This window comes from Podarcis bocagei, assembly GCF_964188305.1.
Source record: "Podarcis bocagei genome assembly, chromosome: 1".
NCBI classification, from domain to species: domain Eukaryota; kingdom Metazoa; phylum Chordata; class Lepidosauria; order Squamata; family Lacertidae; genus Podarcis; species Podarcis bocagei.
The window spans coordinates 12,905,081-12,921,466 of NC_138125.1; the positions used below are offsets into that span (position 1 = coordinate 12,905,081).

Below are 16,386 nucleotides of genomic sequence, written 5' to 3' on the forward strand. Positions count from 1 at the left end.
TTCATGAAGTCAAAAGAAAATGCTTCTTAACGCTGAATGATTACGGTGCTGTGTGTGGCGCGGTTTCTGAAGATTGTTCACACACACACACACACACACACACACACACACGTGTATGTAAAAAAAATTCAGCAGCCAGGTTGCTCGCTGGGGCAAGAAGATTTGAGCATATTACACCGATCCTGGCCTGACTACACTAGATGCCAACTAGTTTCCAGGCCCAATTCAAAGTGCTGCTTTTGACCTATAAAAATCCCTAAACTGCTCAGGACTGCAATACCTCCAGGACTGCCTTGCCATATGAACCGACCTGTGCCCCCTCCACAAGAGAATGGGCCTTTTCTTCAGTTGTTCCCCGACCACTAGGAAGGCACACCTAGTTGGCTACCTCTGGCTCTGTAGCAACACAGGCCATAGGGAATGTTAGTGCTTGGGCGAGAAAACCCACCTCAACCCCAATACTTACTACTTTGTGTTTTGGCTTTGTCATAGAAATTTCCATTTCTTCGGCGCCTGAATTATCACTGGGCGAACCAGATCGAAAATCCATTATTTCCTCTTCTTGTTTCTTAAGGCTGTCTGCTACGGTTTGGATGGCTTTTGTCCATTCATCCCTAAACAAACAAGCAGTCACAATTCAGATTCCTGCCCACCACAAGCATATCCCATCATTGCTTAAAAAGCTGCTAAAACACAGGTGGGCTCCAGGTATTTTGAAAAGAATGCTGGGATAAACACAAACTCATGAAGCTGCAGTTTGGCAACATCTGGGGGGGCCAAAGGTTCCCACACCTGGCTTAGATCTACACTTGGGTAACCCAGTTCTCCCTAGTTGGCTTGTGGGGCAGTTTTCATGCCCCATTCCTGACATGATGTCAGGAATGAGGCAGGTAAGGATGGAACTTAAAGCTCCTGGCTATTCCTTTATTTTTTACATTTATATAGCATCTTTTTTCTTCCAAGGATCTCAAAGTGTTATACATGGTTCTCCCCCTTCCAATTTCATCCTCACAAGAACGCTGCGAGGTAGAGGTTGTTAGGCTATTGATGTTCGGTTTCACCTAAACAGATGTGTGCAGCTGTTGCATGTCACATGCCTGTTTACATTCCAGCACAGCTTGCTGGGAACTTCTGTTTGTGTATAGCTTTTGCTTATGCTTCTTCTCTTGGACATGAAAGAGAGCAGACATGTTTTCTTTGTCCTGATCTATGCCGAATAAACTGCTTGTAAATATGCTTTACATATGCCTTCCGTCGCGAAGAGTTTGTTATCTCTGCTGGCTTGCGTGCTCAGCTTCTGAAAGGCTTCTGAATCTCTGAGTCGCACTTTTGATGCAGAACCGAGGACTGGAGTTCGACTGGCTGCCAGCCGGTGGGCTGGAGCCAGCTGGGGGTCTGCCAATTGCCGCCGTTCCCTTGGACGCATCGCAACAGAGGTTAGGTGAAGAGATGGTGACTGGCCCAGGGTCACCCACTGAGTTTCGCGGCTGAGTGGCGATTTGAACCCTGCTCTCCCAAGTCATTATGCCACGCAGGCTCTCCCACCCACCTATCAGACAATGGGTGGTGAAGCACCCCTCACTCCAGGCTTTGAAATAATTTATGGTGCTTAAGTTAAAAACAGAAAGTATAAGGGATAATAAAAAACTAAAAAGGAGACAGTTTACCAAAAATTGAAAAGAGAACCGTGTTGAGGATGAAGGAAGTCAATTGGAAGAAGAGTTGAAATATGGTGTGTACATATATTTCGTGGTCAAGTTGTTTTGTATAAGTTTCCGTACGTTGTTATGTTTTATTTGTATATTTTTGTTTTTTGTTCATTTGTCTTTTTTTGATTGGACATTATTATTTTTTTGTTTAGTTTGAGAAGCGTGTATGTGTTGTAAAATAAACTAAAAATGAAATGAAATGAAAGGCATATCGCACTCCTCTCTGCATTTCTCCTTCAAACCTCTGCAGAGGTACAGATGGGGAGAATTTGAAGAAGTGCTCCCACCTGCCCATTACCTGATAGAATCCGAGAACTGCAGAATTAGAAGGGGCCCCTGTGGGTTATCTAGTCCAACCCCCCCACCAATGCAGGGAATATCACCTATGGCTCCCTGTTTGTGGAATGCTCAGCTGCTGCCTTCATTCTATTCCTTTAGGTGCCAGGTGAAAATGTTCCTCTTTAGCCAGGCCTTTGGCTCGTGAATGTCTGATGCCCTGTTAAATGTGTTGTGGAAGAGGGGGTTATTGGTTTGCTTCTGTTCTTAATTTTATCATGTATCCTGTGCTTTTTATATTGAAGCGTTAACGTTGTGAACCGCTCCGATATCTACGAGTATAGGGCGGTATAAAAATTTAATACAGTGGTACCTCGGGTTACAGATGCTTCAGGTTACAGACTCTGCTAACCCCGAAATATTACCTCAGGTTAAGAACTTTACTTCAGGATGTGAACAGAAATTGCATGCCAGCAGTGCGGCGGCAGCGGGAGGCCCCATTAGCTAAAGTGGTGCCTCAGGTTAAGAACAGTTTCAGGTTAAGAACGGACCTCCAGGACGAATTAAGTTCTTAACCCGAGGTACCACTGGATATAGTAATAATAATAAATAACTCAAGTGCCCGTGACAGGTGGCCACCCAACCTCTGTTTAAAAACCTACAAGGAAGGAGAGTCCACCACCTTCTGAGGGAGCCAAACAGATGGGCCTGGAGGGGAGAGCATTTCTGGACTCCCTCCCAGTTGTGTGCATGTGTGTACACACCCACCCACACCCCAATCAGTTCCTTCTGCAAGAACCTCTAATCCACCCCCACCCAAGTGGGAAATGAGACTCTTTAAACCCACAGCACCAGAGCTCGTCATAAACAAAGCAAAGCTCTGGAGAAGAAGGCGCGCTCTTAATAACGCTGAACGTTTACATCTGCTTTTTTCCAAGTTGCCTTTGTATTTAAGTCTGAACGAGACATACCGCTCCTCCGGAGTCTCCACATGAAACGTTCTTTCAATTACTGTAGTCCACTGCAGGCACCGGATGATAAATGTGTTTGGTTTGGGTCTCTCCGTCTTCATCAACTGGCACTCTAGCACAGATCGAGGGAGGGAAGTCATGGTACGTAAGCAGGTTTAAATAATCATTTGTCTTTATTCTTATCTAACAAACTGTTGCGATTAATCAGGCGTGGAAATCTCTGCAAGTAGCTCTTCGGGAGAGGGGCAGCCGCCGGCTGAGAAGAGCAAACAGAACAGCCGGGTGGATGGGATGCCTTCAAGATGCTGCACTCTTGACAGTGCAGAATACGGCCGCTGGAAATTCTGCCTGGCCAAAGATTAAGATCGGCTGGCGTCGTACGTTTTCCGCAATCTGCAGGACAGAAGTTTAGCATGGCACAGAGGAAGTGCCCCAGATTTCTGCGAAGATTTGGCGCCTGTACGCGTGCCATGCTTTAACCTCAACACACACACACACACCCCGCCACCACAAAAAAAGAATTCTGTGCTCACAAAACTAAAATTCTGCACCAAGAAAAACTGGATTCTGCGACTTGTATAAAATGAGCTGGCACAATTTATCCTGGGTCCACCCATCAGGAGGCAGGGATACAAAAAGTTACGTTATTCACTAAATAACAATAATTTTATTATTTATACCCTGCACATCTGGCTGGGTTTCCCCAGCCACTCTGGGCGGCTTCCAGCACATATAAAAACATAATAAAACATTGACCCTTACAAATGTCTGCCTCCAAGGGACACTTTTTTCAAAGCCACCCATCTGGCGTATGACATTTCGGTCAGGCACTGCCCAGGCACTTTCTACCATACCCTTGGCATGTGGCCTTTGGAAGGCTGCCCAGCCGAGAACGTGGCCCTTGAGTTGACCCCCCTCCCCATTGATCTATACTGTCTTTTGTGCCATTCATTTTTCTTGCACCCCGCTTTGTGCGAGAGCGGCCCCCAAAAGCAGGTTTTAAAACATTTCTGAAGTTCCCTACCCTCTCTCTTGTAGTGTGCAGTGATTTTTTTTAAAAGAGTGTGAGATCTCCAAGTTGTGCATTGTGCCTATGTCACTGGCAGCCAACAAGAGATTTCTTGTTGTTGTTGTTTAAAGATACTAAACAATTCCCCCACCCGTTTCATTTTAATACCACACGCTGAATTGACTTTTGCTCCAGAAAGCACTCTTGCTTACACAGTGTTGCTTGAAACCTCAGAGTATTCATGAAGATATGAACACAAATCCGCTATCAAGAGAATACAACTCACTCAACTTGCAAACCGCTAGCTCTTTGGATATGTGCCATGCACACACGCTGGCCAAGGGTGGTTCGATTAGTGCGGCAACTTAAAGAGCACGCCTGCTTTTAAAACTAAAAGCTTTTAATTTGCACACTTACAGCTAGATTAAATATTTATTGCCATTGGCTGAGTTTTCTCCACAACCCACCCCGCCCTTTCATCCTCCTTTAGATGGTGCATTTTGGACCGTACAGTTTATGCCTCATTTGCTGCTGAAATTGTGAAGCTTCTCAACGAGTACTTTTTTTTTTTAATGGCAAGATCATCTAGTTTTTCATTCACGGCACACCAAGGTTACACGGCGTCCTACTAAAGGGAGTGCAATTAGGTTTTAAAAGTGCATTAAATGAGTAATGAAGAATGAAAGGCGCGCTTTAGTGAGATCAGCACACAAATGCCCTAATTCTGCTAAATCTGGGAGTGTTAAAAACTGGAAATGCAGGAAGAGCCAGAGGCGCTGTCATCACCTGTGCTTTTTTCCAGCGTGTCAGAACCAGCACCTCTTAGGTGGGCGCCATTATAAGAGAATAAGGGAGGTGTTCATAGTGAGTTCTGGCACCTCTTTTCCTAGAAAAAAAGCATTGCGTTTAACTGATCTGCACCAGAACCAGGGGCACCAGCATCTGTTAAGGCCTGCCCCCCAAGTCGCCTTGGGACTTACTGTAACAACCTCATGGTGAGTTCCGGCACTTATTTTTCTTGGGGAAAAGCACTGGTCATCACAAGTCTGCAGTCGTGGCTGTCACCTCACCCACTCAACAGAGGCGCATACAAATCTCCTTCCAGGGTTTTCTTGACTCTGGACCAGTGGTTTTCAACCAGAGTGCCGTGCCACCCTGGGCTGCCTTGAATGATGGTCAGGGATGCCGCGGGCAACACTGGCCTCTGTCCCTCTTCCCTTCCCTCCTTCCTCTGATGTCCTCTTGCGTCTCTGCCTCCCAAAGGCTTGCACAGCTGTTTGTTGCAGCAGCCCTGGCTACAAGCTCTGCAGGCGAATGGTGCCTCTGGGAGGCAGCTCTCTTTGGGGCGGGGGGGAGGCAGCTCAGAGACCAGGGGTGGCAGCAGCAGCTGCCCGGAGGACTCCCAAGGAGAGGGAAAAGGAGGGGAGGCTGAGGTAACACCCCACAAGGGAGTGTTCGAAAAGGAGTGAGAGGTTGCCAGCTCTTCAGGTGGCATAACTGGGCTCCTGAGCCCCACAGGGGGGCCACAGAAAGGATGTAGTTAGTCAAGGGAGCTGTGGACTCAAAAAGGTTGAAAGCCTCTGCTTTGACTGTTGGTCCATCTACAGCCAGCTTGGGGCTCTCAATGCCCCAAGTCTACTACTGCCCAATCAGGGCTTGGGAGAATTCTGCGACGAACCAATCCCTTGCATTTGTTTTCTTCCTTGGCTTGATGGAGAAACGAGGCGGCCATTTTCCCAGGTGCAAAGACAGATGGCACCTGCTAGGGCAGCGTTCTCTGGTTTGGACTACAACTCCCATCAGCCACAGGCAGAACAGCTGTAGTCCAAAATATCCGAAGAGCACCAGAGCTAGCGAAGGCAACTATGGAGACAAGACATTAGGCACTCCCACCCCCTGCTATTTGGCATTTTTTTGGGGGGGGGGTGAAGACACAAAAGCCAAGATTAATCAGCCACTGCCGATCCCAGCTTGGACTAAAACATGCCTTGGCAAAAGTGTGGAGAGCAAGACAGGAGGAGGAAAATGCGGCAGCAGTCGAAATTATTCTGACCTCAAGTATGACACCCTATTATTGCTTTTCGATACAAGGAAAGGAATGAGGCCATTTAGAATCGACACGTTTCCTCTAAATCAGCGCTGCCCCGTTGATATTTGCTAAGCTTGCTGATCCAGCAGTCCTTAAAAGCACACAGCAAGATGAATAATAGAGATTTGTCAGTTAATAACCACTATAATTCAAGTATGTCACGCAGAAATGTTTTGTTTAGTGAACAATATGCTGTCTAATTACCCTGCTCAATCATTACAGAACGCATCAAGAAGGGGAGAAAGCTTCGTTTGAAAACTTGCACGGTACTTTAAAAGAAAAAAAAGAGAGGGGGGGTGGAATTATGCCACTTCGTTGTGCTTCCTGAACTACAGCCTCACCCCACCCAATTAAACAGCACTGGCAGTAAGGAAACTTGCAATGCACTGGGGATTCCGAAGGATGGCTGTGTTGTTTCTGGAAGTGTGAGTTAGGACAGGCCTGCGTTAAGACACCAAATGAACCTTCTCCTGGGCTTCACATCGGAATCCAGTTGGCCACAGTGAGAACAGGATGGTGGATTAGGTGGGCCCTTGGCCTGATCCAGCAGGGCTCTTTCCAATGTTCCTGGGATGATGCTACATCGGGCATTCTGAGACATGGCGTGATTTTGTTTTTAAATAGCTAGCAGCTTTCCAGCTGCAGTTTCCAGGTAAGGCTACAGCTTGGCACACCAGGACGAGAAGGGGAACTAACTACCTGAACCCCAACAGCCGCTAAGGATGGCGTATACTGATACCAGGATGTTCCCAACAAGCTCTTTGCAATGCAGTTGTGTTACGTTTCCAAGCGCAATTCAAAGTGTTGGTGCTGACCTTTAAAGCCCCAAATGGCCTCGGCCCTGTATACCTGAAGGAGCGTCTCCACCCCCATCGTTCAGCCCGGACACTGAGGTCCAGCTCCGAGGGCCTTCTGGCGGTTCCCTCACTGTGAGAAGTGAGGTTGCAGGGAGCCAGGCAGGGGGCCTTCTTAGTAGTGGCGCCCGCCCTGTGGAAAGCCTTCCTACCAGATGTCAAGGAAATAAACAACTATCTGCCTTTTAGAAGACATGTGAAAACAGCCCTGTATAGCGTAGTTTTTAATGTTTGATGTTTTATTATGTTTTTCCTATTTGCTGGAAGCCGCACAGACTGGCTGAGGCACCCCAGTCAGAAGGGTGGCATATACATAATTAATTATGATGATGGTGATGTTTTTTCAGTACATCGAGATGCAAACTTACGCCACTTTTCTTAAGGGATCAGTCTGGTCCCTAATTGCCTATTCTGGAAAAAAACAACCAGAAACCAAAAACAAACAAAAAACACACCAACCCAAACTTACCCCCACCCCTATTCCTCACCTGCCATTTCCCCGTGGAAAGGAGTTACAGTGGTGCCTCGCAAGACGAAATTAATCTGTTCCGCGAGTCTCTTCGTCTTGCGGTTTTTTCGTCTTGCGAAGCATGGCTATTAGCGGCTTAGCGGCTTTAAGAAAAAGGAAACAAAATCGCAAGAACTCGCAAGACGTTTCATCTTGCGAAGCAAGCCCATAGGGAAATTCGTCTTGCGGAACGACTCAAAAAACGGAAAACTCTTTCGTCTTGCGCGTTTTTCATCTTGCGAGGCATTCGTCTTGCGAGGTACCACTGTAAATGCTAAAACTATTACTTGTTTGTGTTGGTTGGATCTTTGAAGGGTAGGTTGGACAGTACAAAGTGTTGCTGATGTGAACAGACAACCAGGCATTCATATGCAAATTGTTGTTGTGAGGGTAACAGGCACCAGGCATTATAGAAGGGACTTCCTAGAATGTCAAAATATTTACTCTGCCTCCAAACACTTAAAATGAAAGGGAGAGGGAGAGGGAGAGAGAGAAACTTTTCATGCAGTGGAGGTGTCAAACTGGCTCCCCCTTTGATGACACTGAGATCAGCAAGAAAGGATCCTCCAATCTCCGATTTGTCACTAGAGGGTTTTCTAAGACAACTGGGGGAGATGCAGGAATGATGCAGAGAAGGCAGTTGGGACACCAGGCTGCTTTCAGAAGCACAAAATAATGGGCAAAATCCCAGGAGTTTTTGTTATGTCTCTCTTGACTTTTTGGTTTGTCAGCTGGAAAGAAGCCCTTGCTCACTGGTGTGCACGTTGTTGTTTTTTTAAAAAAATAAATTAAAAATAATAATTCATAAAATTTATATACCACTTGATTGTGAAACAACAACAATCCTCAAAGCAGCAACTGAGAGATGACACAGTCCCATTATGTGGGGTGACAAATACAGTGGTACCTTGGAAGTCAAACAGAATCCATTCCGGAAGTCCATTTGACTTCCAAAAAGTTCGGAAACCAGTGCGGCTTCTGATTGGCTGCAGGAAGCTCCTGCAGCCAATCGGAAGCTGCATCAGACGTTCCAAAGAACATTTGCAAACTGGAACACTCACTTCCGAGTTTGCAGCGTTTGGGAGCCAAAACGTTTGACTCACAAGGCATTCGGGATCCAAGGTACGACTGTATAACTAAATAAATTAAATATGCCCATGGTACCAAGTCTGCTACAAACCCCACAGACCATCAAATCAGATAAATTACGCTTCAAATAAGTTTTAGTAAGCAAGCAAGAAACAGTAAAAGGATGGTTGTTGAGAAAATACTCACGAGCCACAGAAAAGTTATTTAAGGGGGATTCTCTCTGGTCCACATCTTGCGGCCGCTCCTTGTAGCCGATGAACGTTCCATCATTTTTCAACAGGAAATACCTTGGCCTCCATGTTTTAATGTACTCCCCTGCAAAGGTTGATGTGAAGAAAAACAAAACAGTGCCCGGTAAATGTGGATAATCATATTCGTTTCGTTCCAACCTTTTCTACACCACTTGGCACCACAGTTTTTAAGCAGTGCATAAGGATGAGGTTGCAATGGAGACTCGTAAGATTTAACTGGTTAAAATGAAACGTGGAAATCAGATAATCTAATTTAAAATGCCCAATGAAAAAAATACTTCGCTGAAGCCAAAAGGCTTGCTGCAGGTGAACAGTGTGGTTTGCACCTACCAAAGTTCCTGAGTAGACCTGTGAAATGAAACCAAGTTAGCCACATGCAGAAATTTCAAATAGTCCACCCTACACAGGGACTAACAGTGGATGCAAACCAGCTGCCCTGTGTTGAAAAGAAGAATACAAATCTACTAAGAAAGGAAAAGCAGCACCACCAACTTGATGGTGAACCCAGACTACGCCACGTAACTTAATAGTTAAATTATCCTTTAGTTCACTTATCCTGTTGTTTTGGGGCAAGAGCTATATTAAGGTTACCAGATTTTTTCCAATGAATCCAGGGACACTTTTCAACTTCAGTAGGAATGATAGAATTTTGTATGGGGACCGATTTGTAAATCCGGGGACTGTCCCTGGGAAACGGGGACATCTGGTAACCATAAGCTATATCCCCAAATGCAGCAGGGAATTGCAGCGAAGGCGAAACATGTCCCCCAAGCTTACCTAGCACACTGAGTGACTGCTCATGCCAACAGGAAACCTGCAGTTGTGTGCAATGACACAGTGTGACCCATAGGGGGCCTCCCTCCACACAGTCACAGAGCGTTTTGCTAGAAAGCATTTTTGATGCATTACTGTGTTTTAATATTTTGTTGGAAGCGGCCCAGAGTGGCTGCGGAAGCCCAGCCAGATGGGAGGGGTATAAATAAATAAATAAATTGTTGTTGTTGTTGTTGTTGTTGTTGTTGTTGTTGTTGTTGTTGTTGTTAAGGCAGGTACAGAACAAGGAAGAATCTTGCGGCACATTAAAAGGCCAACCCATTTTTATAATGGGATAAGTTTTCATTAACTTCTTCTGCAAGTTGCAAATGCACCTGCAGTTAGCTTTTCTTCTGCAGCTGCATAACTTGATGCCTGTTTCGTTTCTTATACTAACAATTATGGGATTGGGGAGATGGAGGACTTGTAAAGCAGCGAGAAAAACAAAGATTTGTTGACAACTCCCCAAGTTTTCGGAATGCAGACCCGTTTCAACATCCCCCTCCCCTATATATATATATATATATATATATATATATATATATATATATATATTAACTACTTCAGAGTAATAAATAAATAAGAATAAAAATGACTTTGGGAATCACAAATCACAGCAATCACAACTTGTCCTAAAACTGTTCAGAGCTTCTAGAGATTCACTTTCCAAGCAGAGAGGAAAGCTGTGTGCGCATTTCCCCCCACTCAGCATCACAGCCCATAATAATAAATGCAATAAGTCACCTATCTGATCCCTTAATTGCGACGCTTGACTTGAAAAAGATGGCGTTCTCCCCACGGTCCTTTCCTAACACTGAAAAGTAATCTTTACTCTCAGTGTTCTTGATCACAGGCCATGCTTATTTCCCAAAACTCAGATCTCTATTTAAAGCAGCTTATTTTTTTAAAAAAGTACTACTGCTACAACTACCGTGAGTTATTGCCAAAAAAACACCTGTAAGCAGTGAGGCGCCGGACAAAGAGAAAAGAAATAAAACAGCTGCTATGTTTAAAGGTGTTTTTTTAACGCAATTTCAACAAAAATAGAAAGAAACGACGTTTACTTTGTGCATTTAAAAATGAAAGTATTTAACCACCTTGGGAGTCCAGACAACTGGACTAGAAACCAGATTCCAAGAGAAATTCTACCCATACACCAATTGTTGCTGGAATCTGTCTGTCTCGAGAGACAATGGAGTGTGCCTCTAGGGGGGGTTAAATTAATAATAATAATAATAATAATAATAATAATAATAATAATAATAATAATAATTTATTTATACCTCGCCCATCTGGCTGGGTTTCCCCAGCCACTCTGGGCGTTTTCCAACCAAACACTAAAATACAATAACCTATTAAACATTAAAGGCTTCCCTAAAGTCAAACAGCTGCATTAGCAGCACCAAAGTGACCTCCCTGGAGTGCAAGCCCAGGCAGTACATGTGTATGGAGGGTCCTGGGCTGCCCAGCCAACAAGACCCCCCTCTCGACCTCGCAGATGTGTCCAAAGGAAAGCAGATCAATACGTCTGGCACCAGCTTGGCTGCAGGAGCTGCCGGAAGGAGACGTACAAGACACCATCCAACCGTCTTAGGAACTTCACTCTGGATTTGTGTAGGATGAGCGCCGCAACCCCAGAGTCGGTCACGACTGGACCTAATGGTCAGGGGTCCTTTACCTTTACTATGACTGTACTCCAAAAGGAGAATGGTGTGTCCCCCACCAAAGGTACTACCCCTCCCATAACACCCCATATTATCCCCCAACCAGGGGAGGCCAACTTCCAGAAGACTGCGATCTACTCACAGAGTTAAAAACTGGAAGTGATCTACCCCCCTTTTATTGGGGTTCAGGTCAAAAAGTTGTTGAGCTTTTTTTTAGAGAGGGGCAGTGCTCCATTTTATCCCCCATTTTATTGGGATCTGCCTCACAGCAGAAACTCCCGTCTTCTGTTCCAGAGATCAGGGAAAACGGCAGGGAGGGGCGATGGGCCTGGGCCGAGCACTCTGAGGCAAAAGCAAAGGAAAAGGAGCCCACGATCGACCTGTTGGGCATCCCTGCCCTATAGTACCAACAGTGAACTCACGTTCCAAGTATGTGTCCCTAATGGAGCCACCCTCACACAAGGGGCTGGGGGTAGTATCAGGTCTGGGGAAAACCTCAAAGTGCAGAAACTGATAGGGTGGAGAGTCCAAAAAGACCACATGTGGTGGGGTTGCAAAAAAAAAAAAAAGAGCCTTTGGGAACTTATATACAATAAATTTTTTAAAACTGTTCAAAATAGTGTTGAATAAAAAACCTGAAGGCTTCCTATTAGGCATAATGGCACCAGACATCCCAAGGGAGAAGCGAAGGATCTTTTTGTATGCAACAATGGCAGCGAGGATGCTGACTGCCAGGGGATGGAAAGGAGATAAAACTCCACCAAAAGAGGAATGGCAAGTAAAAATGCTTGAATACATGGAACTAGCATATATGTTGGAAAGATCAGAGATTATTGAACCCAAAAGTTCAAGAGGGAATGGGAAATCTAGAGACAAAATTTAAAAGAACAGTGTCGCAGTATAAAAACTTTAGAATGCTTCGAATAACTCTCGGAACTGATTAAGGTATAATGAAGTCAAAGAAGATTTAATAAGAATAAAGTTTATTGAAAAATAGAGGCAAGTAATTAAGAAAACAAAAAACTCATATCAAGGAAGCTGGAAGTTGACAGAACATTTCTGTGAATTTGTGACATATTGTTCTATTGGTTTTTTGATTGTAAGAGATGTATTGTGCTTTTGTCTTGTTTTTCTTTTCTCAAGCTTTTGTTGTGTGTGTAAGTGTTGATTTAAACCAATAAAGATTAATTTTTTAAAAAAACAGCTCAGTGAGAACTGAGCATGCTCAATGGTTGCAGAAAGCTCGTGACTGTTTCGGGGAAATGAAACGCTTGGGGAAGAAGGGGTAATAGAACGGAGTATCCTGGGAAAAGGCAGAGCTTGCTAGCTGGAATCCTGAACAGTGAACATTCCACATTGCCAACCTTTCGTTGCAACTCCCACTAGTGTACCCCCAACCACAAGAATATAGGAATGAAAACAATGATCTCTGGACTGAAGGTGAGCAGCACCTGCAGAGCTTTTTTTTCTGCCTGTATTCCTCACTTGATAGAAATTTATTTATGCAAAGCGGTGCTGCACATATCTTTTCTACGTTGACCCAACTAGTGGGGCTCTGAGTGCCTGGCCAGATAATCAATAACAGCAATAGTGCTGAACTGTGTTTGGGGTTTGGAAGTGGGAGGTGGAACAATGCATTTTCTCCCCCTTATTCCCTTCACAAACAGGCGACCAGGACTTCCAGCAAGGATGCAACTGGCTTATGCACAATAGATATGGCCAGTACAATAGATGTGAACTCCCCTCGAAGCGGCGCCTCGTATGAACGCAGCAAACTAAAATCCAGAAATGCCAAAGACAGAATCACTTTAGCGTTTTATTTCCAATGCTCAGATACCTGGCTTTGGCATTTTGTGATTTTGCACAGAATGTTCACATTGAAACCAACAAGAGATCCTTTTTTAAAAAAAACTGTTTCCATATATCAGGTAAGGTTTTAGACCTTTTACGCATGGTGCTAACTACCAAAAAAGATCTCATTAAAAAAAATGTTAAAACAGCTCCGTTTTTCTTCTTGACCAGCTTGCAATTTAACTTTCGAATTCTACCATCATTTGCCTGGAGTGCATTTTAAAACCCTGCCTTCAGAAGAAGAAAAAAGAAAAGGGGGAAAAAACCACAGCAGATGTCCTACATATTATTTTTCTGCTATTGTCATTTTTCATAGTGACAAGTGGAGATTTTTTTTTTCCATTTACATTTTGCAGTGCAAGTGTTTTAAAACAATGGTTTATTTCACTAATTAGCCTGCTGTTTTCTCAAACTAACAGTCGGCTTTAAACAATACACCAACCTGACCTTCCAGGGCCAGGCTAACACACTATACTAAGCACCCTTTTTAAAAGTACATGCTTTTAATACGGGTCGCACACTCCTTTTTGTAGAAGGATAGTCCTTCCACGTCCCAGAATCAGCCCCTGGCTATGTGCTCCCCAAAGGTGTTATTTACTGTAAACAGCAGAAGCAGAAAGAACAGTTGAGGAAGCAGATGTTGAGCAGGAAGCTGCTGAAGGGAGGAAAGAGGTAAATCCACTCTCCCCATGAACCGTGTTCCAGGTCTGGATTATACTTTTTTTCCTTGAAGAAGATAGTGACCAAAGTTCAACATGATTTTTCTTAATGTAATGTGCAGTTTGCCTCCTCCCCGCCACATTTCAGAGCATCACTGCTGCTCCGTAAAGCAATACTCCTCAAACCTGGGTGGCAGCTGTGGTTGGACTACAACAGGCTTCCTCAAACTCGGCCCTCCAGATGTTTTGAGACTACAATTCCCATCATCCCTGACCACTGGTCCTGCTAGCTAGGGATCATGGGAGTTGTAGGCCAAAACATCTGGAGGGCTGAGTTTGAGGAAGCCTGAACTACAACTTCCATCATCCCTAGCTAGCAGGACCAGTGGTCAGGGGCTACAACAGCTATGGACCCAAGTTTGAGAAACGCCGCCTTAAATCAGGCATAGGCAAACTCGGCCCTCCAGATGTTTTGGGACTACAACTCCCATCATCCCTAGCTAACAGGACCAGTGGTCAGGGGTGATGGGAATTGTAGTCCCAAAACATCTGGAGGGCTGAGTTTGCCTATGCCTGCCTTAAATTATCTGATGGTGGAGCACAGGAGATCTTGCAAGACCTTGACAGAAGCTGCCGCTTCTCTGGCGCTGGCAGGATGCTGCCTCTTGGTGTTCTGCCACCTGAAGCAGCTGCCTCAGACTGCCTCATGGTCTGGCTGGCTCAGATGCTCAGGTCCCGCTTGCAGGTTTCCCATTGTGGCATCTGATTGGCCGCTGTGAGAATGGAATGGTGGACTTAGATGGCCCCTGGCCTGATCCAGACCAAAGAAGCCAAGAAGAAGCAAAGCAAAACAAAAAAACCCCCCAGAATTCTACAAATATTCAAAATATTAGGAACAGAATGAAGAAAACACACAAAATAGCAAACCTTGCAAATGTGTGTGTGTGTGTGTGTGTGTGTGTGTGTGTGTGCAGATTATCTTTATTTAACTTATTAAAAAGTGATTTTTAGGACAGGAATTGGGGTTCAGTTTCTGTTCTCCTTGTACAAAACTTAGGACATTTTAAAGAAGTAAAGTCTGAGATAAGGTGTCATTTTTAGAATGCTTTCAGAATGTCCATTGTTAGCTGTTGTTATTTTTGCTTAAGGCAATAAATAAATATTTATTTATGTATGTATTTATTTATTTATTATTTCAGCCAAAATATATCATCCACGCGCAATGCCAGCTGAACCATCATTTTGCCTCTCATTCCATATTTTCTGACACTAATCGCACAGGAACAAATGAGCAGCAACCATGTATTCATCCATGGGCAAACACTTCACACATGGGTGAAACCAACTGACAGCAACTTTGTTTTCTCGGGAGTGAAGTTGCCAGGGACTCTTCCAAGCCATTGGAAAGTCCCCCAAAGTTTACTTCCACACCCAAAACCTTTTCGATTCCTCTCTTGCCAACTCTGGGCGAGGTGGGTCCTTTCAGAGGGAACACCTTGGGATAAAGAAGATATTTAGGTGCTTTCTGAAGAGCAACTTGTAAAGGAAGAAGAGCAACTCTTCTTACAGAGCGTCGTTTTCGCACAAGTCCGTTCCCTTTCGCACTGGAAACAGGAAAGGGGAACACGCATGGAGAAAGGACATAAGAGCCTTGCTGGCTCAGGCCAGTGGGCCATCTAGACATAGAATTGTAGACTTGGAAGGGATCCCAAGGGTCATCTAGTCCAACCCCCTGCAGTGCAGGAATAACTAGCCCAGCATCCTGTTTTCACAGTGACCAACTAGATCACAAGTGGGACCCAAGAACAAGCAAACTCTCTTCTCCTGTGGTTTCCAGCACCTGGCATTCAGAGGCATTTACTGGTACTGCCTCTGACACTGGAGGCTGAACATGGCCGTCCTGGTCCAGTAACTGTTGATAAGCTTTGTCCTCCATGAATTTGCCCATTTAAAGCCATCTAAATCGGTGGCCATTGTTGCCTCCTGGGGAAGTGAGTTCCACAAATTAACCATGCACCCTGTGAAGAAGTGCTTTCTATTATCTCCTGAACGTCCAGCATTGCTGGACATCCACAAGTCCTGGCGTTAAAAGAACAGTGTTAGAAATTATCCAGGTGTGTTTTGCGACTGGCATGGGTCCAATGGCGACCACGTGGAGATCTCTGGGTGCCAGGTAGGTGACTAACATCTCCATCTGGCTGGCCGCTCCTGCTTCTTAAGCAGGTAAGCATTGGCGTTGTTGTTTAGTCATTTAGTCATGTCCGACTCTCCGTGACCCCATGGACCAGAGCATGCCAGACACTCCTGTCTTCCACTGCCTCCCGCAGTTTGGTCAAACTCATGCTGGTAGCTTCGAGAACACTATCCAACCACCTCGTCCTCTGTCGTCCCCTTCTCCTTGTGCCCTCCATCTTTCCCAGCATCAGGGTCTTTTCCAGGGAGTCTTCTCTTCTCATGAGGTGGCCAAAGTATTGGAGTCTCAGCTTCAGGATCTGTCCTTCTAGTGAGCACTCAGGGATGATTTCCTTAAGAATGGATAGGTTTGATCTTCTTGCGGTCCATGGGACTCTCAAGAGTCTCCTCCAGGACCATAATTCAAAAGCATCAATTCTTTGGCGATCAGCCTTCTTTATGGTCCAGCTC

General features: G+C 44.9%; 1 protein-coding gene across 2 annotated transcripts in view; it reads right to left on the bottom strand.

The window, feature by feature from the left end:
* The window catches only part of AKT1 (AKT serine/threonine kinase 1), a 120,859-nt gene that overhangs the window by 26,919 nt on the left and 77,554 nt on the right, over positions 1–16,386 (bottom strand). For both annotated transcript variants that reach the window (XM_081193198.1, XM_081193197.1), the window contains exons 3-5: positions 8,692–8,820; positions 2,957–3,068; positions 467–614 (exon numbers count right to left, since the gene is read on the bottom strand). In XM_081193198.1, coding sequence (XP_081049324.1) covers positions 467–614; positions 2,957–3,068; positions 8,692–8,820 — 389 coding nt within the window. The remainder of the gene's footprint in view (positions 1–466; positions 615–2,956; positions 3,069–8,691; positions 8,821–16,386) is intronic.